Source organism: Apteryx rowi, unplaced genomic scaffold (genome assembly GCF_003343035.1).
Source record: "Apteryx rowi isolate R43461 unplaced genomic scaffold, aptRow1 scaffold_1, whole genome shotgun sequence".
Taxonomy (NCBI): Eukaryota; Metazoa; Chordata; class Aves; order Apterygiformes; family Apterygidae; genus Apteryx; species Apteryx rowi.
Genome location: NW_020447196.1, coordinates 5,727,010 through 5,752,741, shown reverse-complemented (window position 1 = coordinate 5,752,741; position 25,732 = coordinate 5,727,010). Strand labels below are relative to the sequence as shown.

Below are 25,732 nucleotides of genomic sequence, written 5' to 3'. Positions count from 1 at the left end.
GCGTTTAATTGTGAGGTCATTATGAAGATATTCTCCAGCACCACCGAGATGGATCCCACTGTATTTTGCTAGGATTTGATATTTTTCTAGTAATCCTGGAGCACCCTGTTTTTCCCCTCTTATTCCTTTCAGTGCTATATCACTTTCATGAATAAGCCTCTTTCAGAACAGCATTCACTTTTTTCCAGCTCATACACTGAATTTCTACTGTGTCATATAAAATAGGAGCTACTTTCATGCTGTCAGTTTCTTCGCAAAAAATCATTATCTACTAATGCAAGGAAAATAAATTTTCAACTTGCTTTTAATCTTTACATGTCTTTTACATCAGATTGTTCACGCATAAGAAACTAAATTTGTTTATACATTTACACCTGAATTGAAGTAGTTGTATATCCAGCTATCTCATGCAAATATCAGTCCACATAAGAGCAGGGGCATACAACTTACATACCAAAGTTTAGTGATCGCTCTGAGATGGTTATAAATTCCTTTTAATATGAACTTTTTACATCATCCTCATATTGAAGCACATCATGAGTTCTCCTACATTACAGGACTACAGTGTAATAGATACTTCTGTTAGGGAGAAAGTGTGTTTAGTTAATTTGAATAGAAGCACCTTATTGTGTACACCATGTGAATCCTCTTGGCTTCACTATGAATCTAACAGCATAACTTATCTGCCAGCACTTAGATAAAAATGAATCATTAAGGCAGACAAGAGGAAACTGAAGAGGGTTTTTTTTTTAAATCTGATTCTTTTTTAATTTGTTAATCTGCAATTGTAAAAATCCTTGCTGTTAGCAAGTATGTAAATGAAAATTCTTTTGCAATTGTCCGTGTGTATTTGCCCATACACTCAAAAGTAAGTAGAAGAGGATTCTCCATCAGCCTAAATACTAGTTTCTCCACCAAGAATCCCATAGCATTTTTCAAACATTCATTTTTTTTCATGTGTAAATGGGAACAATTTAATGGAGACACTTTGCCATGAATATTAATGAAAGTAAGGAAGGGAAAATGGCTTGGACACAGGCATGTTAGGAGTTAACAGCAGGGCTCAGGGAACAATCCAGAGTCAATCTGTGCTGCAGTGGCGGATAATAGTCAAAGGAAGATCATTCTGCCTCATCCAAAATAGCAAATTATGTACAGAAATGAAATCACAGTTATTTGATAAACTGCAAGAACAGTTGCTGACCTTTACCATTAGACAAAACACACAAAGCCTATGTCTGATGTGAACATCACTACTGCAAGAAGGTGAACTTGCATGGTACTTCTCTCTCTCTTGTTCTAAGCAGTATCCCTAAAGCAGCTTTCATTTAGGTAGTCTTATTAGAGCCACCCCTGCAGGACACACATATTTTCTGGGACTGAACAATTGATCCTTTTGTTCAAAATGCCACAAAAGCTAGTTGTACTTAAAAACAGTCTGTGTTCCAGTTAAGGCATTGTCAAGCATGTTACATGGGCGTAACAGGTTCTGACATACATGCAACACCATTCATTACAAAGGGATTCATAAAACCGTTGTACTTCAAAATTTAATCAACTTTTCCACAACATACAATTATTTAAATGGAGTCTAACCTAAGAATCAGTGTGCTCATGGAAAAAAGGCAAGTTTTTTTGTTCTAGTCTTATTCTACATCTGTTATTATTCTCACTCAACCTTATTCGGTACCAATGCACAACAATACCTACTGCAATTTCTACTTCCTTTATAAAAATATATTTTTAATCCCCTTTGAAAATAATAAATGTCTGAGTTTTAAGGACAGGGAAGAATAACCACAGCCTAGACTTCCAACCGCCTGGAGACAAAATGAAGACCAATGTTTCTCAGGACATTTCTCAGTATCTGTCCTTAGCCCATGTCTTCCATTTTGGGGACAATCCAGAATCCCTTTTGGCTTCCCACCCGATAGGAATGTGCAGCTATTTCTCATCTCTAACAGCTATCAATGTTTACCCTATGCTGAAACTAGCCTTGAAGCTAAGACTACATTTTACATTTAAAATATACAGATATACACACTGCAGTTTATATAGAAAGTTGAATAAGTAAATACAATTTCCTAATCACCACATTGTTTTAAGTCCTTTCCCTACCATCTCAAATGCAGGAGCAACCAATATCGTATTATTTACTGAGGAAGAATCATGTGGAGGCTATAAAAACTAGCTGTGTGCGTATGGTGGCAGTTTTATGGTACTCGAGGAGAAACACTGCTGCTTTTCATCTGGGAGAAGTTACTTTTTCCAGCCCTTTGATGGCCGGAATCTTCTCTTCCCTTTGAGCCTACCTCAGCCCTGCAGGCCCAGTACACACACTGGAGAGGGCTGAACACACCGGGTGCACGGAGCGAGCCCCTGCACGCTGCATAGCACACCTAGGGAAACATGCTTTGCTGCATGGCACATCCTGTACTCCGGTTTGCCAATCCCTCAGCTAAATGAGTCTTCTATAGTAAGTAATAAGGTTTTAAAGATAGGGGTGCTTTCCCCGGTTTTTATAATAGCAATGGCTGTGAGCAATTTCATTTCTAGAGATCTTTCAATGTCCTTGAACTTTGGTGGCTTCTCTAGCAGCAAAGAGACTAGCCAACTGAAAATGCCCCACAAATCAGTATCTGTTTTGCTATTATTGACATGCCTGCAGCTGTCTATGTAGAAATCCTGGTCCTAATGAGACAAATCTGAGTGAATGAAAAAGCTTCTTAATGGCATGAGAAAAGTCCTTGATTTATGCAGGTGGATACTGGTGTAGCTTTCACAGATGCAATAGATAAATTAAGTCATATTATAGGTTTTGTATGCTCTTTGACATCAACATGGTAATTCATATGGCACTGCGTAACAACACTGCAAAATCATTTTAATTATTAAAAAAATTTCAAGACCCCTTAAAAGAAAGGCACAGGGAGACATATCACAATCTTAAAGTAAAATCTTTGGGTTCCAGCATTTCTTAACAAGTTTCTTAGTGTCAAGTTCCTTCAATAACCAGCTAGCTGAATATTTCTGTTGTTGTCATTATTTTCTATAAGTAGTGAACATCAATCATTTCTTTTCATTTTTCCCAGTGGATTGCTATTATTCAAGACTGATGGGGAGGGTGGAATAAGAAATAGGATCATTTCTATAGGAGTTGTCCTACATAAGCAGCAGCACATAGCCACAAGCACTCTAGGATTGTTTGAAGTATAATGCAGATACGATTCCTGCAATTCCAGTTAATGGTTTAATCTCAGAACTTTGTTGCAAATATCATCTTTACTAGATATTTTCCAGAGTTTAAAATCATGTGAGCATGTCAATGATTGCTGAAAGACACCGATTAAAAGAACCATGATAACATCTCAAAGCAAAGGGAAAACACAAAACTTGGTATTTTCAAAAGTCTCACAATCTTGAGCCAATTTCACAATAATCAGAAGGAGATAGCTGATTTACAGATTCATAAATTCATCTAGCTGGTAATAGAGCACAAATCAGCAAACAGCTGGTCACCATTTGTCGCTGTTAGAGCTAGCAAGAGTTTCATCACTGCCATCTCATTTTCTCTGTGTTCATGGAAGTTAAAGTTTGTAAATAATCTAATTCTTCTGTGTGAAAGTTTTGGCTTATGGTTTTGGTTTGTTTTGTGTTTTTTTTCCCCTGTAAAGATTAGGTTTCCTGCCTGGGCTGCATCTTCCATATGTTGTCTGCTCTATAGCTACCTCATTAGGTCACATTAGATATAGTTCAGATGTCATCTCTTAAAGAGATGATATAAGACATCCACTCACAGTTCAGGCAGACACACTGCTAAAGTAAAATACAGAATTATTTTCCAATGACAATTCTTCAAAACTTTCTATCTCAGAATAAAAAGAAAAAAATATATTGCTACTTTCCCCCTCAATTTCAGAATGAAAAGGTCATGTGCCAAAATATCAGAATTTCTCACAATATAAAAATTACTGCTTTTGCCCTGGTCAAGCCACTACTGACCTAAGTTGGATTTTAGCTTACGAAGTTAACTTTGTTTTAATGGGTAAAACAGGATTCTCACCATACTTATTTCCAAGCCCTAACAGAGAGTTTCTGAAAAAAAGTAATAGGTTCAGGTCCCACTTATAAAACTGTATTTGTTCAAAGTTGTTTGTATATGAGAAAATGGGGGAAGAAATATATTCTCCATCACAAGGTGGGCTGTTATACCAGAGTGATTTGTTACACTGCAGTGGTATTTATCATGTTGATAAAATAGGCCATGGATCTGAAAATTGGAAGATTTTTCCTGTTAATTTGAAACAGCACCTATACATGCAGCTGTGACATCAACATAATACCCTAAAGCCATAGCATCTGAAAAGATTTATTTTCTGAGCCCTTATGCAGCCACATTCTCTTTGCTTCTGACATTCTCAATTTGCAGGCTGCTGGTGATCCAATCTTATTCATTCTGGCTCTATAATAAGGATGTCAATGCAAGAAGAGAAAAGTCATTATCTGATAGCTAGCAGACATGATAAAAAGGCAGAGCCAGATATCTCAGAGGAAAGGCCACCCTTTCTGCCTTGGATGAGCTTCTCAAGGTCATGGGCAGCTTTTGTACCTGTAAACATGCTCCAAATTCACTTAAAGCCGAGTGCATCAGATAAAACTGAAATGTTGCTACCACACAGTCTCATGTTCTGAATAAGGTATTGATTTTTCACTACTACTCAGTGCAAAGTTTTAATTATGATTAGAACATATATATGTAGAGCTAGATCAAAGAGGCAATGTTAGCTTTGCAGAAAAGCTTAAGCTGAATTTAAGGGTCCTGTCTGGTTAATGGTATGGATATGGGCTGAAGTATGTCCCACAATAGCAGTAATCAGGCATGACTAGTTAACCATTTGTATACAGATTTTTACCTCAAATTTAAAAATAAAAATGAACATGTGGTTCTAGGGACTGTTTAAGTGTCACAATTGCAGCAACTGACCGCAAAAATGTATCTACTTTTTGACATTGTCAAATAACTCTTAAATGCCATTCTTGCAGACAAGCTTCCACCAAGCACAAGTTAGTGGGTTCTCATAAGCAGTAAGTGGATGAAGTAGTGTGAGCTACAATATACAGGAGTTAAATTAGATCAACTCATCTTTAATCTGTGACTACATACACCCACATTCACACCATGTCATTTACAAGCCACATTAAGGTAAATAAAGTTTGAAGTCCCTATACAGGAATTATTGAATACTGATTGTAGCTTAAGAGGCAGTTTAATTTTGTGTGTGTAAAACAGAATAACATACAGAATAGGAATACAACACATGACTGACCCTTAGGCTGTAGGTAGTAGAGGCAAGCAGTACAAAAGACAGGAAATAAAATACACTCTTCAGCCTCCTGAACTGCAAATTCTTTTTCCCATACTACTTATATGTCTCTTGTAAAATTGATTTATAGAGGACAGTTTCCAGAGTATTTTAGTCTTCCATTTATTTGCTTAACTTTGCTACAAGATAATGAGATCAATGCAAAAGGACCAGCCTTGCCTGTTCTTAGCATCACCATCACCAGTTCCTTTTGAATATTATTCAAATATTAAGAACTTCCACCTCATCATGCACATCTGCTATTTCTGTATAACATAGGAAGAATTTGATACACAGTGTTCCCCTAACTGAATTAGTATAAAACTGGTGGGTTGAGAGATTTTATTGTATTGCTGTTAAAAATGTACACATGCAAGTTTTTATTGTGCACAACACTTTGTACTACCGTATAGCTGCTTTGGAGATAGTAAGAACCCAAACAATCAATGTATCCAAATGTCAGGGCAGTGCCATCTAATTCATTCCCTTTTCAAAACGCATTGCCGTAGCCAGACCTACGCAACACTTTCTTCCAATCACTCAATTTTCCAACTTCCAACTTTTAACAATAGCTGCAAGCTTCCTCTACAGTTTAAGTCTTTCTAGGTCCCTGTTTTTTCCTACTTCAATTTCAAAAGTTGCCGTTGGAGCTGCTTTAGAACTCCTGCAGAGGAGCACACTCAGCAACATGTCTGCAGCAAAGATTATGCTTTCACCAAAGGCACAGAGGCAGTCTCGCAAGAAGACAAAAGTAGATTGTAGGAAGGCTATCTGAGGCCATCCAAACTGGCCAAATTCAGGCAAGGAGAATAAACAAATATGAAAGCACAGTATTTTCCTCTCTTTAACAAAAAAGGGCATTGGGGTCCATTTTTTTCATTAAGTGGGACCAAGGAAGGATCATAACCAGGGAAGTCAGAAGGGGGTTCCAAGCAGGTGATATTCAATAGAAAGCAAGAAACAGCAAAAAAAACAAAACAAACAAAAAAACCCACACCCAACACCTATCCTAGGATTTAACAGAAGAAAGATGCTTATATAGTAGAGACATTTCTATTTCTTCTATGAAGGAGCAAAATTACATCAGGCTTCTGATGAGCAGAACTTTTCAGAGGGAATCAGAAGCATAAATCCGTCAAAAGTGTTTCTTAGAAAACATGCCGATTTCAATATCATGTCTGATGGAGCTGAACTGTTCTCATATGGTCTTTCTTGAACCACTGAAATTTTTGAAATGCTTTCACTACGGCTAGGGATTAGAAAGGTTTAGACAAAAGAAAAAAAAAGATCAAAGCATGTTAAATTGCTATTCCATTTAAAAATGGCAGGTCGTTTGCACAAGAATAAAAGAGTGGAACAAAGCATAAATGTAAATCAAGACAGATTTAGATCTGGAGCTGCTCATGATTTATACTTGGAATAACCAAGGTAAGTCCCTGGCTCACAGACACATGACATCTTGGCATTTATTTAGTATAAGTGAGATGTTCCAACCTTCCTCACAATCCAGATGGAATAGCTTTGAATCCAACAGAGTGGCTATTTGGGGTGGGGGTGGGCAGGAGTATGTCATTTTGTTTTAAGATATGGCTCCCTTGGGGCCTTTGCATTCAATGACTTAAATCATATCCTTTTCCCCCTTGCTACAGTGATACGCTGTACAAAGCCGGCATCTGTGATCCAAAACCTTTTTCAGCTTGTTTTTGTAATGCACCTACCCTGTTCATTTTGTGAACTCCTGCCTGGGCACTACAGAAATAAGCAATGTGATAGCAGCCTGATAGCAGCTGCAGCCAGAGGCTTATTTCACAGTACAGTAGAGCAGAGAATCCAATTGGTCACTCTTGGCCAGACGAAATCATCTTTGAACAGAACCGTTTATAAAGGCAGAATCAACAAAATCTTCATCGGTTCCACTAATTTAGCCTATCCATTGGCCTCACTGGGATCTCTCAACTCCTTGCTATCTGTCAGTCTCCTCCCCTTGGTTAACAGGCTGCATATTCAATTACAGTCCCAGCCAGGGGAAAAAAAAAAACAGGATATCAAAAACATGCTTTAAATTGCTTCAGTGTGTGAAACACCTTGCTGTGATCATTTAAAAGCAAAGCCTCCTGTGCACATGACAACTATCCTATACTGAGCTTCCCCCCAGTCATGTTTCCAGTTCTGCATGGTTTTGTTAATTTAGCATACTTAAAGATAATAAGAGGTGATAGATCGTGAGCCCCAGACAACTTGTACTTATCCAGGGCATACAAGTAATACAACATTGTTCTGTCGATGTGTTTCAACTGTAGTTCAGCAAGTAATCGCTAAGCCCATTCCATCCTCAGGCAATGCTTAACTGGGGCTGGTAGGGATGCGGAGGTGTACAGCTGTGTACACCACGATCCTTCCAGTCCAACACATCAGCACTTCTTCATGAGCTGTTCATGCAAATTTCAGTTTGGGAAACAAAACCACTCCATATCCCTCCTTCTTCCCCAGTGATAAAATGAATTGTCATCTCCATCAACAGATGGAGATTTTAAACTCAGAGAAGAGATTTGGTTGTCTTTGTAAAATCCAGCCTTAAAATCTTCCTTGAGTTTCACAGGGAACAAAGAAAACTCTCTCCATAATTACAGACACTATTATGGCTTAACTGAAGCTGATGTGCCTTCAGAAAAAATTATTTCAAGTGATTTATGTGCAGCACTTCCCTTCTGTCTCATCATGGACATAAGCCAGCGAAGAAGAGAGAAGCCACTCCCAGTACTGGGCCATATATCTTGGATGACCCAAGCTCCAGTGACACGCCTAGGTACTGAGACATTTCACTTCAACAGCATCCAACCCAAATGAAACTTCAACATAGCTTACCACCAAGTTAGAAAGGAATAAAAAGTGCCCTCTCAAAGACACATTAATGAGAAGGAGAAATAGCACTACGCATGCTAAGAAAATCCATTGGTACTACACCTTCAGCATCATAAGGTTACTTTAAAACTTGGTCTGCTGAGACAGTAAAAGCACTGGATAAAATAATATAATGTGATATTTAAGGGATTCTGCAGATGGATAATTTATTATCTAACACTGAATGAGTAGTGTTGGCAATTTTCCACCAGTGCTTTCATTCTAAATTAAGTGTTAGCTCAGCCATATGTGCCCCTTTACATTGTATTCACAGCTGCAATTATCAGTATGTTCCATTTGTGCCATGTTTGGTTAGTCACTGAATAAAAGCAATGTTGTACATCCAATATAATGTATATTTAGAAGACTAGATATAGGTTATTCATGTATATTCATGCATGTTTACAACATGAAATTTCATGGAAAAAATACAACTTATCTCAAAGGAAAGGTTAGCATTCTGCTATTGCTGTTATATTTATGGACTTTACATAAATTTCCAGATACTTCTATTCTGAATGAAAAATCAAAGCATTTTTATGCACAGAAATGTATAGTTTATCAATAGAAGAGGTATTTGGATAAGAGGAGAAAAATTTATATGACACTCCTTTGCCCAAAGTAATATAAACAACTTTCTTCCAAAAAAAAAAAAAAAAAAAAAAAAGGTTTCACAAACAAAGAATTTATATCAACATAGAGTCTCATTCTGTAGTTAATAGTCGCTCGAGCATTTCCCTAGCAGTCAATCAGTGCAACTACTCACAACAGGAAAGTCTGCAGGACTAGATTCACAATATCAAATTCAAAATACCACCACAAAAGAAGTTTATCAACTGCATTTTGTTTTAGGAGCTGGGCTAAGGGGAGTGATTCATTCCTTCTAATAAGAGCAATATTGCAATATATCTTGTCTCTGCCAGAGATTGGGTTCAGTTAGATTAAGTAAATAAAAAGAGGAAGATTCATGATAGTGAGAAACAGAAGATAAAATAGACAAGACCTGGAATGGCTAAGGAAGCCCTGAGAAAGCGCTAGATGAATGGGCTGTTTTGTAATAAAAAACAATTCCTCAAGTACAAGAGCAGAGTGTAAGAGAGTACTTTCTCTTTCAACTCACCACTAACCAGAGTTAAACTCCTATAAAGCAAAATAGGACCAAATATTAGTGCTTACACTGGATGGCACTTTACAGAATAGGAATCTCCAAAATAAAGTCAATGTGTTAACATACCAGCTGGCTTCTACAGCTAAAGAACTTAAATAAAAAAAACCCTAATCTACTCCCTTCTTTTCTTTAGAAAGTCCCTTCCTACTAAGAGGACCATTTAGAAGTTATCCAAGTTTCAAAACATCCAAAAACGCTCATTGTTGGCTTCTCTCCCTTCCCATTGAGCTTGCTGGGAATTTTCTCACCAACTCCAGTACATACCGACTTCAACATAAACAACAGTACTGTTGGACTTCAGCAGGTGTTAGGAAATACAGACTGTTAAATCTGGCAATATGGGCCGAACTCAAAAGTTTTAATGTAATTAACATCATGGTCATTTAAATATAATTTAATCCAAGCTCTCTTTGCTTTGGCTAAAATAAAACTCTGGAGGTTAATGTGTCTTGGTGGCTTCAGTACTATTTGACATTAAATTGAGGACTAGAAGCCCACTAGTGTATGGAGCAACCTCAAATCCCAGGCTCATGTTCTCATCACAATGGCAACTTGCTTCTTCCCTTTCGGCATTGCATGCCAGCTAAAATTATGGGTAAACTATCTGCCCGTACTTTGAGTTAATTTTTTTTAGATGTCAATTCTCTGCAATTGAGATTTAAACTAACTAGTACTGCTGAGATATTTAGACCTTTCAAAAACAGAATTTGCAACAACCTGAATAAACAAGGCTACAGAAAGCCAGCAAGAGTACAGACTTGCTGGAAATATTACCAATAAAGAAAGTTAAAAAAATGGACAAGTGAAAAAATCTGAATATTGTAAACTTTGAGAAAGTTGAGTTCTAGTGCCATAGCCACATCAGCAGAATCTATGCCTCAGTGTATATTCCATACCCACAAACATTTTGAGGGAAGAGTACTAACTAGGATAGTTTTCCATATGCTTTTGATTTAATGCTTAGACAATTAGTTTACTTCTCAGGAAAATTCAGTTTTTCCCTTTTGGCACACAATACTCTGTTAAAGCTCAGCACATTTCTTGGCTGTCTTAATTGCTCACAAAGACACTCAGCCAACAGTCAAGTGCTTCTAAAATATTAACAAAAAAACTACTACATGCTAATTCCCCAGTTTGTTTTATATTTCTAGTCAGTTCTCTCAATGTCAAGTGTTAGCCAATGATAATATATATTGGCATGAAGCCATCCTGTACTGCTCTTCTTTTCAAAATTATTGTGACTGCAAGACACTAAGTAGTATATCCCAAAGGAAAAGAAGCGAGAAAACACTGCTGAAAACTATCTGCTAACATCTATTCATATAAAAAGCACAGATCCGCTACTATCACATTTCCAAAACCATGTATTCACTTTACAGGAACATTCAAAAGAGCAAAATTTTGTTAGTGCCTGCAGGAAACAAATAAATTGTTTATCCATTCAACTGGCATATAACCAAACATAAAAATATGTCCATACCATATCTGAAAGCTAGTCTTTGTATATATGCATCTCCAATAATGTCATAATAATTTTAATAAAATTTACATCTAGAAGTCAAGTTTGTATCCATTTTAGTGAATTTTTCACAGCATCCAAACCCTCACAGCCTGTTGTTAACTCAGGGTCTTATAAAAAGTCAGTACTGAAAAGCTGGGGTTGAAATAAAAACAGATAAGTTGCATTAAAAAGTAAATAAAGAAAATCCCTAGGGTCTGGTAAGTATACTTTAAAGTGCTCATTGTGATGTTCTTTTATTTCAAATAATTTTTTTTAGATGTTAAGGCCAAAAGTACTATTATAATGCCCACACTTCTGCCTAATAAAAGCCATGCTTTGGATGAAAATTCAGTGCCTAAGAATCCCACTCTAGTTATTTTAAGGGATTTCTTAAATGCAAGGCTACATCGATCAATCTGACTTTCACTCTCTCTTAAATGCAAATTTTTAAAGCTACAGTATGCTTGTGTGTCTTTTATCTTTACCAGTAATTATCAATTTTAAAGCTTCTTTTGTCTGTTAATTGTGTGACTACTCCAGGTAGATTCCAGGTCTCTTCATACTGTGTTTGCCCTGATAGTGAACAAATAAAATGACAGCGATAAAAAGGCACATTTCTCTGTGTAAACTGATGTGTCACATGACTAAATCATCACCTGCCCACATCATCATTTGCTATGATACACATTTTTGTAGGCTACTCATTTCTGTAAGCGATCATTAATTGCTACAAAGATCCCAGATTGCTTTTGCTAATCACTTGATACTTTTTAAACACTATCATGAAGAACAAATAGCCATTTCCAGGTATTAGTTACCTACTAACTTTAGGAGTGTCAGAAAGAGCCCATGACTCAAACAACTAAAAAACATTCTCTCTAGGCATTCCAGATGGACAATTATATTCAGATTCATTGTTAAGATCACTAAATTTTTTTTTAATCTTTATTCTGTAGGCTCACTAAAACCTATTTTAGTAGATATAAGAACAAGTTAGATAGAAATAAAGTAAATACAGTCTTGTAAAGATAATGAAGCAATCAACAAGAAGAGAAACAGATGGTCTCCAGCACTTGAACTGAATGCTTGCATCCTTGCACATCATGCCTTGCTGGGTTCAAAGAATTGTATTGGTGGGGAGCCAGGAAGCGCTCTTACAGTCTTCCTTTTTTTTTTTTTTTTTTTTTTAATTCTAAAGTAGAAACAAATAATATTGTCATCACATATATTATCCTAGTGGAACAGCTCCAGTGGATGCTGAAGCATTAGGCATTAGCCCTCTGTTAACCTATTAACCCTAACCTCTGTTAACCTGTTTCTTTGCATAAGAAGTTCCAGAGTAATTTCTTCTCTTCCCAGGTAAACTTTGATTGTTATCCCGAAGCTTTGCTGCCTTAGGTATTTGGGTGGTTCCTAGGTTTTCTGGTAACTTAAAAACATTCTTTCTCAGAATTCCAGCTGCATGAGCTCACTTATATCTCTTTGAAGAGCACATACCAGTGTGAAGTTATCAAATATATAGACAAAATACAGTTACTCTTTACTCAGATTCTGTAAAAAATATGTAATATAGACAAGTTAAATAACCTAGTTCTCTCTCTCTCTCTCTCTCTCTCTGCCTCAATTCCTTTGTCAGTTTTTTTGCTCATAGAAGAGTCCAAAGAGAGGACTTTGAGCTGATGGGAGAGTTCTGCAAGTCACAGAGGATCTCCTTACAGTTTTTCCTCTGTATTACGAGTCTCTTCCCAGCTCTGCTTCAAAGCAGTTTCTTGGAATGCTGACTCATCCCACAAACTACATCATGCCCTGTGCTCCAAAAACATGCTTCTCTGTTTTGCTCTTGCCCAGAACTTTCTCTGAAAATCCTTGGAGTCTCTTCATACCTGGTAACAGCATTAGATTCCTTTGTTCTGCTAGGGGGAATTTTTGCTTTTCATATTCCTCTCTGTGCATTGAAATTCTTTTAGCATCAATCAATTCACGGTGTAAGGAGTGTCTCCAAGAATAAGCAACCAAAATGAGTATTATGCAACACGCAAAGTTGACTACTCCAGGATATTCCACAGGTAACATGGGAACAATCGTTCAGAGTCAGTTATTAACAGCTCCATAAATTGGTCTAATAAACAGGGTGTCCATAAAAGCATGAATTCGTACAATGCACCTGTCTCAGTCTGTCTCTTAGTGCTCTGGACTCTAGTTTTGGCATCTGCATAACCACACTTAATGCATTTCTTTTTTCATAACTGACACGTTCTTTCTCTCTCTGCTGTACAGAAGTTCACTTGAACCAGAGCAGCCCAATCAGTGAATTTCCCAGCTACAGTGAAAATGGAAATGATCCCAGTCTACTTGTGTCACCCCTGCTGGTGGCTGGAGTGGTGATTGGACTTGTGCTATTTCTATCCTGTGTTACAATCATTGTCGGCAGTCTGCGAAAGGATGGACGGTTAAGACATCCACATCTGAGGAGAGATGCTAGTTATGGTAAGAGAGCTAACTAGCAAGATAATGCTGAGCACTGTTAATATTTGGTAACAAGGACAACAAAAAGCATCTGGCCAGTGGGCAAGTGATTACAAAGAAATGAGTAAAAAATAGCAAGGAGTAGGTCGCAGCCAGCTTTGTAGTTTAAACAGCATCGCCACGCTGGCACTGAATTCACATAGTGCAAGCCCCATAGTTAACAGTTAACATGAGCAAGCCAAATGCCAACAGCGTTTCTTAAACAGTTTATTTCTCCTTGATACTAGATATGATTTCTTCTCCCTCCCTAGTCTCTTGATACAGTTTGTTTTCATATCCCATTATAGGCTTGGTATAGGGTATAACGTAATTTCTCTCTGCTGGAAAGCCGCAATGTAGTGACCAATTTCTTGAACATGGATTCATGGAGTCTTTTTACTTCTGCAGTCTGCACCACCTTACAACAATGACTTGGCAATTGGCTCTTTTCTCACTGCACAAACTAGTAACTGGATATAAGTAGAACAACAGGGTATCAAAATCTCATTACATAGACAATTGCCATCATTACTAGATTGACTGGTTTACTATCAAAAAGTCCCAGTCTTTCCTTCTGACAAAAGCCCTCTATAATTTAAAAGGAACTGGTAAAATGAAGGAGTAATGATAGAATTACATTTTGGGCCAATTTTTGGTTTGCTGACCAGAAGTTAAGAGCCACTTGGTCAAGGAAATGGCAAGATCTGATTATTTCTATATTTAAAAAGAAACAGGTTACAAAAAGTGACTTCATAAGCCAGGTCTTCAGTAAAAATCCAATGAAATACGGATTAATGAATTCAGTGGAGCATCAACAATTTCTGTCACCTGTGGTTTTGCTCCTATACCTGCAGTCTTTCATGAGAGCACAGTTCTTTGCATATTTTTGAGTTTTCCTTTTTGTATATAGAAGATAATATCACAGCACTTAAAAAAAAATGCATTGGATCAATTCTGATTTCACCAAGGCAAATGAAGTATCCACTGACAAGAATGGGACTTCACTTAATTATTTGGACCAGTAATTTTTGTGTTTAAAAGAAACACATTATTTCCTAGAATCAGTTCGTCCAAATTAAGTCAGAAATAATTATTTTTGTTTTTTTCCAGAAACATTTATCCAGATAAGTGAATAATGTCTGTTTTGGAACTAGATTTTAGACTCCAAAAGAAGTGAAATTAGAACTGTCATGCTAATGTACAGGAGAGAATAATAATAATAATAATAATAGTGTCTATTTTTGTAACATCCATTTTTCCTACTTTTCATCAGGTAAATTTGGGATTAAATAGTTAAACCCAAACTTGTGCAGTTACTGCTCCACCCGTGAACAGGAATACAGCAATATTTTGGAAGGATAAAATACCGAACATTAATTTACAATCACTACATTTAAATCTGCTGCTACATTAATTTCAGCTCCATAAAAACCCCGAAGCCAGCCTAAGACATAATGGACAATTTTCAAACTGCTTCTTAGAAATATCAGTGCTAAAGAAATGGAATAAGACAAGCGTGGTGACATTTTCAGAGAGATTGAAGAGAATAATCTTAAATTAAATTGTGGCTGTCTGCCTAAGAGAAAATTTTGCATTAGCACACACCATCCTAATATCTCAGTGTGCTTCCACTGGCCAGAATGGGAGCAGCAGGAGTCGATGTGAAGTTGGCTCTCTTCATTTATTAAGCAAAAGGAGAGCACAGCGCTTAATAGAATGGATTACTCCTGGTAGAATTCTTCAAGAAAAAATTGGCAGAGCTGAAGATTGCCAGAAGAAGGAATAGGCAGTTCAAGACTTACTGAAGTGAGTTCTGCCCTTTACCCTCTGACAGAAAAACACTACTTTGATTTCACTTAGGTGTTGGCTCTTGTCTCCAGGTACTATCTTAACGCACTGAGTGAAAAGGAGGGATCGCTTTATGTGAAAGGCAGATTTTTTTTGGGGGGGGGGGGCGCTATATTTCCACAATTCAGGGCCTGCTTATGGAAATTCACACTAAATCTTGAGTATTAACTAACTATCCTCAAAGATACAAAATAGCACCAACTTCTTGGTAGTTCTGGAGTGTGCTCTCTCTCTTGTCTGAAAGCATTAATAGAGCCCTGGAGCTGGTAGCAGGACGGTTCTCTCTCCTATTTTCCAGTTTTTCCCCTTTTATGTCAGCATTTTTATTATGATTCCCATTTTCTCTCTCAAGACACTGATACTTAAAATCAGATGTATAAGCTTACTTTTAAGCACCTGCATAGAACTGCTGAGGTTTCAATGTATGCAGTTCATGAGAACTTCAGCAATTCTGCTAACATTTGAAGTTGAAGGAAGCAGAACTTACTTTGTTTCATCCCTGAATGCACAGAAAGAACTTCAGACGCTTACATCTTGTAGGGCAGCACTAAATATATAGTCCCTGTGCCACATCCTGAAACACCGCAGTTCAACTACAATTGACACTGGCTGACTTGCTCTTATAGGAATAAAATGATGTCTTGCGAGACCTGATTGTTTCAGAACACCAGTAATTCTTCTGCCTTAGATAGGTTTTATTTTCTGACTTATGGCAGCATTGTAAACAATAATATTCCCCCAGAGAATCCATCATGAAGGAAAAAAAGAGCGAGTATTAATTGCTTGTTTTCCAGCTCCAGATGGCTTCTCCTATGGTGGCTCCTTTGGAGAGCTGAGATCCACCTGCATGGAGGAGTTCCCCCCAGCTTTTGATTTTGGTTCCTATCTGGAGACACTTTCTCAGGTCAACGTCATGTATCCTGATTCACCTCCCCGGTAAGCACTCTTCTAAGATTCTGAGTGTTATAGTCCTACACTTGCAAAGCCTGTTGAAAAGGAAAATAAAACTGCTAGACCTACATCCACTACAAAAATGCAGGTCATACTAACTAAATAGAAATTAACTTTATTTAGTTCATTTCTAAGTTTTCCTTAGCAGAGTATAACTTTACTAAATAAAGCCTTCTGTACAGCTATTTATCATTTACTAGTATTCACAATAATGTTAATACTTATTGGATGACATTAATTAAAATACACAAGTAAAATTACCTATGAACATCTTTCATTAGAGGAAACTATTATGAAAATCAAAGTTTCACTTTCAGGGAAAAAAATATATAATTTTATCAAGAAGAAATTTCCAGTTTTGCAATTTCCAGTTTTCTACTATATTGTTACTGACTCAAAGAATGAACAGCGCCTGAGTTGACATCTCTCAGAGTTTTGCCCAGTGTTCTACCATTATTAGGTTAAGGCAAACTTCAGATTTATACCTCCTTAGAATCATAACAGAATTTAACATTTTGAGGAGTTTTGAATTCCAAACCCGTAAAGACTTGGAATAAAGAGACTTGTCCTATGTTTATTCACACACCTGCAAAGTCAAATTGTTGCAAATAAGTTCCTCTATATCTATGGACCAATTCCTACTGTCATTTAAGACATAGCTTCCCCACTGTCAGTAGTTATTCTAGATTCATATTAGTACAAGATAAGGTGCCTTTAATCAAAAGGACAAGAATATCTTTCCTGGTGATAGACATCACTTATTAGCAGGATATGAAGTGATTGCTGTTTGGTTACTTTGTAGTTTTGAGGGTATTAACATGTTTTCCACAATTTCTGTAACACAAAGAAAGGTATCTTCAAGGTGCTACCCTTGTAACTGCCGTGCACATAGGCATCCTGTTTGTGTGGCTGGTCTCTATCTTGACAACGCAGACTGAAACGACTGAATCACAACTTTGATTAATATGAACAGGATCTTGTTCTTCAACAGCTTATTGTACTACCTTGGACAAATCCCTTGGCTCTCAGTCCTCTAACTGTAAAGTGACAATGATACAAAATCCCCTGCCTTCAGGTTTCTGCCTGTCTGGCAATTATTTGGCTCAGAAATAATCTCAGTAGGTGTGCAAAGAGCATGCACACCAAAAGAGTCCTGGAATTGGTTATGATTATTGGTTATAACACTGCTGTGATTCTGCATGTTCCACTGATTTTAGAAAGGTGATCTAAATGCCAGTGCTCACATATGCTGAAACATCACAGATAGCCTTATATACTAATTTGTGCAAATGCAATCTCCATAATTCCTTTTACCTGTCATTTACAAGTGCAAAGCCAACAGCCATTATTTGACAATACATTCAGTCCTACATACCTAGCTCTTAGTAAAATACACTTTAAAAGGTATTTTAACTTTCAGGTTACATTTATTACTGACCTTGAGACTGTTCATATCAGAGTAAACAACAACAAAAAAAGAAGTGTGAGAAACCTTTGCCCTCAATTACTCTGTTCTTCCATATTTTTCAGTAAATCTCACGTCCCAGCTTTCTTAACCCTGTTCTGCCAGAAGATGGAACTGAAGAAAACCTATTATTCTGACACACCTAGTAATTGTACTTGTCCTACATTAGCAATATAAGATAGCATTTTCAGCCAAACCATTTTCCTTTATTCTTGCTCCTTCAAGGTGTCTTAGGGGAGTCACATGAATCAGCAAAACTGCCTCATCAAATACATGAATATAGGCAAATTTGACTTAAGTTAAACTATAAGGTGATATTTCCAGACATCTCCAAGAAACAGAAGATATCTGTTACACAGTTGTGCAGGCATAACCTATTAAACGGCTTACAGATAAACTGTAGGCCATTTAGATCTAGCTAGCTTTGTACACTTGGGTGAAATTAATGGGAATAAGATTCCTGATTTCACAAGCAAATTTGCAAAACTTCACCTAAATAAAACCTCCTCTTTCCACATTCAAGCCAGTTGGAGAAAACAAGTCCATGTTGTCCATACTGCTGCTTACAAACAGCTCTGCCATTTTTTCAAATTGTTGATCTGTCCTTTCTTGACTGGACCATGTCAACTAAACTTTTATTACCTTTAACAGAACAAAAAGGTTTCAATGGAAACATATTTTCCCTCTTGGGTTTGTGTATCAGTTATAATAGCATACCTGAGTTTTGGTATATGACATAACAGTCACCCAAAAGGATGTTTTCCCTCCAGGTGATCCAGCAGCCTACAGCTTCACATCCTATTATTGTTTGCATGTAATGTGGTACATTTCCATTACAAAATTTGCTCCAGTCAAATTATTCTGAATTAGCTTTGCTTAATTCTTGCAAGCTTGCACAGTTGCTGTGACAACACAAAGCAGCCTTCAGCTTTCAATCAATTCCTTGAGAATTTCTTCTGTGCACGGGACTCCTTAAGGAGGAAAGGGTACCATTCTGCCTATGAGATATTGCATAAGTGGAGGAACTTCACCGCCTAATTTGGGATAGGGATAAAATTGTTTGGGACTGTTCATCTCATATAAGCAATCTTTGAAGGAAGAAGGCTGCAATTTTAATTGTTTAACCCAAACCTGCACTGCAGAGCCACAGTTGCCTGCATTGTAGCATATTTCTAGAAGAATGTCCTTTAAATATTAGGTAGTTCTAATTGTCTTATGCGGTAACATTGCCAGAAGAGGTCTTTCCAAAGAGGCTCATTCCAGAAATTGTATTGCAGTTCTTCGCATATTTGTGAGTGTCTGGAATCATGCTTTCAGAGGATACAAGAACTGTCAAAATGAATGACAAGAGTTCACTTCAGGCCATCTAGATCCCCTCTGTATGCCTCATGCACTTTGAGTTAACACACGAAGGAATTCAGTTTCTCCCTCCAATGAAACAAGAGAAATAGTTTTAAACAGAACATCACTTCCGGCATTCTGTAGTGCTGCATCTTACAAAGAGCAAATAATGGTCAAACAGCCCTATGGGTCTTCCCTGCCCCCCACCCCCTTTTAAGCAGACTCTGTTTTGAGTTAAACCTGTACTTGTAAGACCAACCCTTTTCTGACTGCTCTTGTACATAAACAATACGGAGACAGGTGGGGTAACTTTTTCCATATTTTTGATTTAAGGAGTTCTCAAAAAGCAGCTATGAAGACCTTCCTGGCCCTCTCTGGGATTGACAGAGCAGGCAAAGCATATAGCAAGGACACAAGCATTAGGTGATTAGCAGAGAAAACAGGCCTTAATGAGAGCTCTTCAGAAGCAAGCCAGTGGTCTGAACATGAGATATAGAACTCTCTTTTTTCCTATTCTATAGTTCATTTTGTACAATCAACCTTTATGCACAGTTTATTGATCCTTCCAAATGAACTATCATTACACAAAGCCATACCAGGTAATAAATGGACTTTTAGAGATGATGCAAGTGTGTCAGCAGAAAGCTCACACGTGAAAAATTATTCTGAGCCTGGCATCTAACCCGTAAAACTTCATATAAATCCACTTACAAATTTACACTGTTTTTGGACCCACACCTACAAGTCTTTACTAATAAAAGTAAACCAGCTGACACACAAGCAACAACTTGAGTGGGCAGCTGGCCAGATTTCTGAGAACAAGCTCTATTTCCTGTGAACAAGCTCAGAGAACGTATTTCTTTAGCAGACAGGTTTTATAAGATTATGCAGAAGGTTCCTTCCATTTTCAGTACAAAACAGGCCCAAAGCAGGCTTTTCTATCTCTGTGTTTTCTGTTTGGAAGGGGATATGGAAATGGTACAGGATAGCACTCATGGGCTATGTTTTCCCATGAATTCTCCAGCTACTTCTATAATGAGAAGCTTGGCACAAATTAATAGTCTCGAGCACGTCTACTTTGTTCTAAGAAAATATTCTGGGACATCAATAAGCTAGAATCAGAGAGCCAAAAATGTGCCCAACCACTGCCTCCCCAAGATTCACTCCGGAGCTGAGTGAACTGCAGTCCTCAGGGGCCCAAGATCTGACTCTGTATATACAAGGAAACACTGCTCATACCATTAGTTTGCAATTCTATATCGCGGAACAAAAGTAAAGATAACTTTTTATTGTTATTGATTTTGCTGTCTTCTCACTTCTACTAAAGTATTTTAGAAAAAGAAATAGTTTTGGCAAATCATCAAAATCTTATTAAATTTTGCATCTTAGCAACACAATTTGGAGAAAACTTGAGGAAGAGTAGAGTGTGGCAGATGGCTGAAAACAAAGTTATGTAGAGAGACTTTTAAACTTGCTATTAATACATTATATATTCTTTTGCAACTTTCTGTTCACAAAATCATTGATGAAAAAGCATTATATAAATATATATTGAGTCTTATGTAAGAGTCTGATATATTTATATATAGCTACCTCCACACTGTCCTCCATGACATAATATTAAAATGTATATTTGCTAATTAGTAGAGCATTAGTAGAGACATGGAGATTATTTGGACTGAGGGTTCTCCTTTACTGCTGTGGGTGCTAACAGCAGGAACTGGCTGTCAGACATGGCCTGGAAGCAAGCAGAGGGAAGACGTCTTTGACCTCATGCATTTAAAATATTAAGCTACTGGGATCAATCTTGTTACATATTATAACATTTTGAATAGCAGGTTTAGTGAAATGTAGCATTGACCAAATGAATGGAATCCCTCCTTCTAATTCATAGAGCAGAAGATGTAATTTAAAGCTAATGTAACATACCCAAAGGCTAATAACACGACTGTAGCATAAACGGGAACAACAGAAAAGAAGAACAGCAAGGCAAGCAACTGCTTTGGCAGATACCTCTCAGCACACATTTGAAGCGAAAGAATTCACTGAGTGAAAACTAGTGTTGTGCTGCCACAGGCAAGTACTAAGATGTTGGCTTCATTTAGCAGCATTGTTCAAATATGGCCTGCAAGAGGCAGCAGCATTATATCACCGTGTATTGGGTGCTGTAGAGATGAGCATTCTTAAGTATATTGTTTTTACTAAAAATCATAGTTTCTGGAATAATTTTGGCAAAAAGCACAATGCCTCTATTATTACACCCTTGGCCAAATAATCAGTTTAGAATGATTTCATTAGATTTTATAATTGGGCTTTAAACCAAGTAATGATTGGAGTAGAAATTGTAGGGGGAAGGCTGATGAAACAAGTAGCTAGAGTTAGTTTTCCCATTTCTACAGCTGAAGGAAAGCTAACTTTTCAGGATTAGGCGAGACCTCACAGAGAGGAAATAAGTGCCTGGTTCAGAAAGTTCTTAGAACTTCCACCTCTTGTGTTGTACAAGCCCATCCTGCTTTGAAAGAGACCCTTTGAAATCAATGTGTTAGAGTCTTGAAAGCATCTGACGAGCTGTGAGAACTGCAGCTTCCACAATCCATAGCACAGTCAAATTGCTCCAAGCTTCTTAAATGGCAGGTGATTTTGTCAAGCCATGTTGTCCAAATGTGAAAGCAAACCCTTGAAATTAATTCAGCCATTACCCACAGAAATAACATTGCAGACCAGGTCAGTTAAAGATTGGATCCACGCTACCTTTACCTTTCACAAGTAGATTTGCACCAGCCTCAGGGGACAACTCTCGCAGAAATAGAAGGTCAGTCTTTGCAAGATTCTTCTATATAGATTGTCATATTGGGATTATTGACAGAGGTGCTAGAGAAGTGACAGTGGTATCCAAAAGCAGAGACCAGCAGAAAATCAGCTGTGCAGGGACTAGCACAGGAAAAGGGAGATTGCACAAGTGCCTAAATCCCCAAAAAGCCTTTCTAGTACCTGAGACAGAGGTGTGCATGCTCAGCCACATGTCCTCCTTCCATAACTTTGCCATATCTGGGGCACTGGAGCAGCTGTCTCAAGGATTCAACTGTCCCAGAGACTTCCTCCTGGGACTGGTTCAAACCTAGCAGTGTTGTCATGGCAAGCAAGTGGCCAAAATGCAATTCAGAAGAAGAGTTTAAAAAAAAAAAAAAAAAAAAAAAAAAGCGCACAGGACCAAGAGACCCATAAATCAACTGCGATGACCTTTCTCTCAATCCCACAGGTCTTTCTCACAAAAAGATCTCTTTCAATATAGCTCATAATTCAGAGCAAGCTGTACAAACATAGTAATGCAGAGCAAGAACAGGCAGTCAAAAAAGTAATCTACATTTGACTATAGTTATTCAAGGTGTCACTGAGCACACTTCACTTTCCTGTAAAAGGTCCAGTACAAAATACTATTTATATAAAAACTCTAATTGGGAAATTAATTCATGAAAGATGCCTTGGGATGTTAATAATTAATTGCTTTGGTATCTAAGCCACAAATCTCATTTGAGGCTCAATTTGATTATCGGTATAGATGCTTGCACTAATTTTTTTTTTTTAACATTAGATTTTATGTTAGATTTAGAGGAATACTATGTACTGAGTTTTATCATCACCCTGCTATAGTTCAGGGCAGATACAGAGAAGCAGTTTGGTCAATTTGTCTTGACAGCCCAAAATATATGGTGTTCCTATCCATAAACATCCCTTCAGGATAATTAATGACTTTCTAATGAATCCGAGATCTGTGTGAGCATCTGTCAGACTGATTTTACAGGAGGTATAGAGGGGAAAAAAGAAAACAAAATACAGCAGGTGTGAACTATCAAGATATTAGTGGTATTTTATAGCTTATTTCTGTCATGTACTGATATGTTTAGCAGTGCTGGAAGCTAAGCTAACCTTCCACAGTCTTTGTTACGCAGAGATGGTAAGGTATTTACTGTCACGCTACAAAGGTTTGATGAAGACCATTGTAGTTATCATTTTACATAACCCAAACACACACTGTTGACACTATGTGGATAATACCTTTACAGATAGAAAACATGGGCAGAACAGAGTTCATTGCAACATATGCACTTATAATGAGCTTTCCTAATTATCAGAGAGTGAGAGAGACAGTTAGTTTAAAAATAATTGGTGCTTACAGGTTTTAAATGGCTGAAAATACAGTATTGATCAAGGACTTAGTAAATTAAGAATAACTGCATTTTCTTGATGAGAAGAGTTTTTAAAATCCTAACAATAAGGAGATTTGAGGGCCCTTGCATGAAAGGAATTTTAACAACTTTTCACCTTTTGGCCAGAGGAAATCCATTTCACCCTACTTGACTAAGTGCTTTTTCACTCCTTAGTGATTGGATATTAATGGTATGTAGAGAGCTTTAGGCAACCAAGGTTATCGCCTTTTTCATCTGTGACTCATGACTGTCTAATACGTAACATCATTGAGGAATGACTCTTGAGAGATGATGGGATTTAGCTTCAGGAATAGTTTTAATGGAAGCCACACAAGTCCTCTCCATATTTCACATAGAAACGTGTCCTGCAGGGTTCTCTGTGATGAAAACCTATTAGTCACCTATTATTCTAGTATTCACACTCGGATTTTTATTTTTTTTTAAAATGTGCTCACTATACCTCATCTGGTCATCTTGTCTAATCTAAATAAGATCATTTCTAGGGAGAATTGTACTGTTCAGGCTCAATGAATTCCAGTACTGTTAATATCTATGTACAGTCAGTCCTCAAAGCCCTCCCTTTCACATCCTCATAGCATTCCTAATTAATATTAGATATAGAAACAGGTTAATTGCTTTTTGATTAGTTGGCTGCTATTTGCTGTGAAGGGATTTTTTCCCCGACTCCCACACTTAACAGCCCATCTGGTGAGCACAGGGAGATTGCCTTGGTGCCCGACATTAAACCATCCCTTGAGAGGTCAGAGTCTGCAAGTGAGATCCCAGCAAGTCTGTCTAGACAAGCATTTCAGATGTCTTTGGTGTATATGGAAACAGAGTCCTTCCCTACTGAGGTCCTCAGGTGACGTGAATGCCACCAGACCAGCGGCAGCTCCATCAGTTCCTATCTGCGGTATGGACAGGTTTCCCTCAAGCTGCCTTCCTCTCGCTCCTCTGTACTAACAGACCATCGTTCAGGAAGATCACTTTGGTCAGAGGAACACAGTGCTGAAAGTTACAAAGGGCTGCTGCAGCCTCACAGGCCCATCACTGCTGCTGCAAGCAATCCTTTCTTATAATTAATAACAGAAAGTTATTTAATTCCACAATGAAATCTGCAAAGGATCTTTTGTCCCTATTATATTCATTCCAGAATACTGAAGGATGGAATCAATTCCTAATTATTATGGCATTCTTCTCATTTCCAGCTTAAATGTGTTTACAGCCATTTTCTGACAGTTTCTTTTGTGTCGTTTCCCTTCCTCTTAAATGCCCAAGCCTTTCCATTTACTTGCTTGTGGTATTTGTAGTCAAAAATCACCTCACATCTCAGCCTTCATGTTGTGAGGCTAACCCACAAAGTTCTTTTAATTTTGTCATCAAACATATCCCTTGTGTTTCTGTACCATCTGACCAGCCTTTCTCTGCACCTGTTCCAGTTTCACGCTAGAAGTGCAAATATTGTTGCATAAAAATCCCTGCAGCACTGAAGGCAGAAAAACCTGATGAAAGAGAGGCACCAAGCATTTCCGCCCAGAAACTCATTGTACTATGCAGAACAATCACAATATTTAAAGCTGTTAAGTCATTGATATCATTACTGAAAGAAAGGAAGGAAGATTTTTCTAATTTCCCAGTAGTTAGGTTTTCTATGCCGTACCACAGCCGGTATGTCCTTCACCTGCTCAGAATTCATTTCTAGATTAATCAGAAAAAAGCCCTTTCTAAGAACATGATCCTAAAACATGTCAGGTGACAACCCTCCTCAAATATTAGCAGGTCCTAAGCATTCCTGATGACATGTAAAACTGGGCATTGGTGTTTAGAACACTATTTGTAGCCTCTAAAACCACAGAGAGATCGGAAGGAGATTATTTTAAGATAATTTGTCTTAACTGGTTACAATTACTCAAATAGTGCCCATAGCTTGTCATTTACTGCGTAACAATTACATAAATCCAGAAACAAAACATTACTTATCTTCAAGGGATTCTGATTACACATAAGATTAATGCCAGACTGAAATGCGTCATATAAAATCTTCAACATAGAATGACATGCTTGCTTTGGAACATTTATTGTTATTTTGGTCATTTTAAAGCTGCATAGTTATGCTGAAAACCGTATTTTATCAGTTTCAAATGCTATTTGGTATATGCTGGCATGAAAACATTGTTTAAATTTAATTTCATTTTGCATATGAAAAAATTTATTCATCCAAGAGTCACAGCTTCCTCAAGATGATTTTGATACACAGCGCAGAATAAAGATCCAGGCTTTAGTGCTTATTAGTACAAATAATCCTATTGTAGTTGTGGGGAATGGAAATTCAAGAAATAACCATGAAGAGGGAAAAAAAAAGCAGAAAAAGTTTAATTGCCGTTTTCCTTTCTCTGCAAGGGTTAAGTTATTTATGCCTTAGATGTTTCTTCGACTGCATCTTGGATCACATTTTTGACTATCTAAAAACATAAATTCTAA

At 37.4% G+C, this 25,732-nt stretch overlaps 1 protein-coding gene across 1 annotated transcript in view; it reads left to right on the top strand.

Annotated features, from left to right (window-relative positions):
* BEAN1 (brain expressed associated with NEDD4 1) overlaps positions 1 to 25,732 on the top strand; it is an 82,244-nt gene that overhangs the window by 48,930 nt on the left and 7,582 nt on the right. Inside the window, exons 3-4 of the mRNA XM_026059832.1 lie at positions 13,211 to 13,420; positions 16,081 to 16,222. Coding sequence (XP_025915617.1) covers positions 13,211 to 13,420; positions 16,081 to 16,222 — 352 coding nt within the window. The remainder of the gene's footprint in view (positions 1 to 13,210; positions 13,421 to 16,080; positions 16,223 to 25,732) is intronic.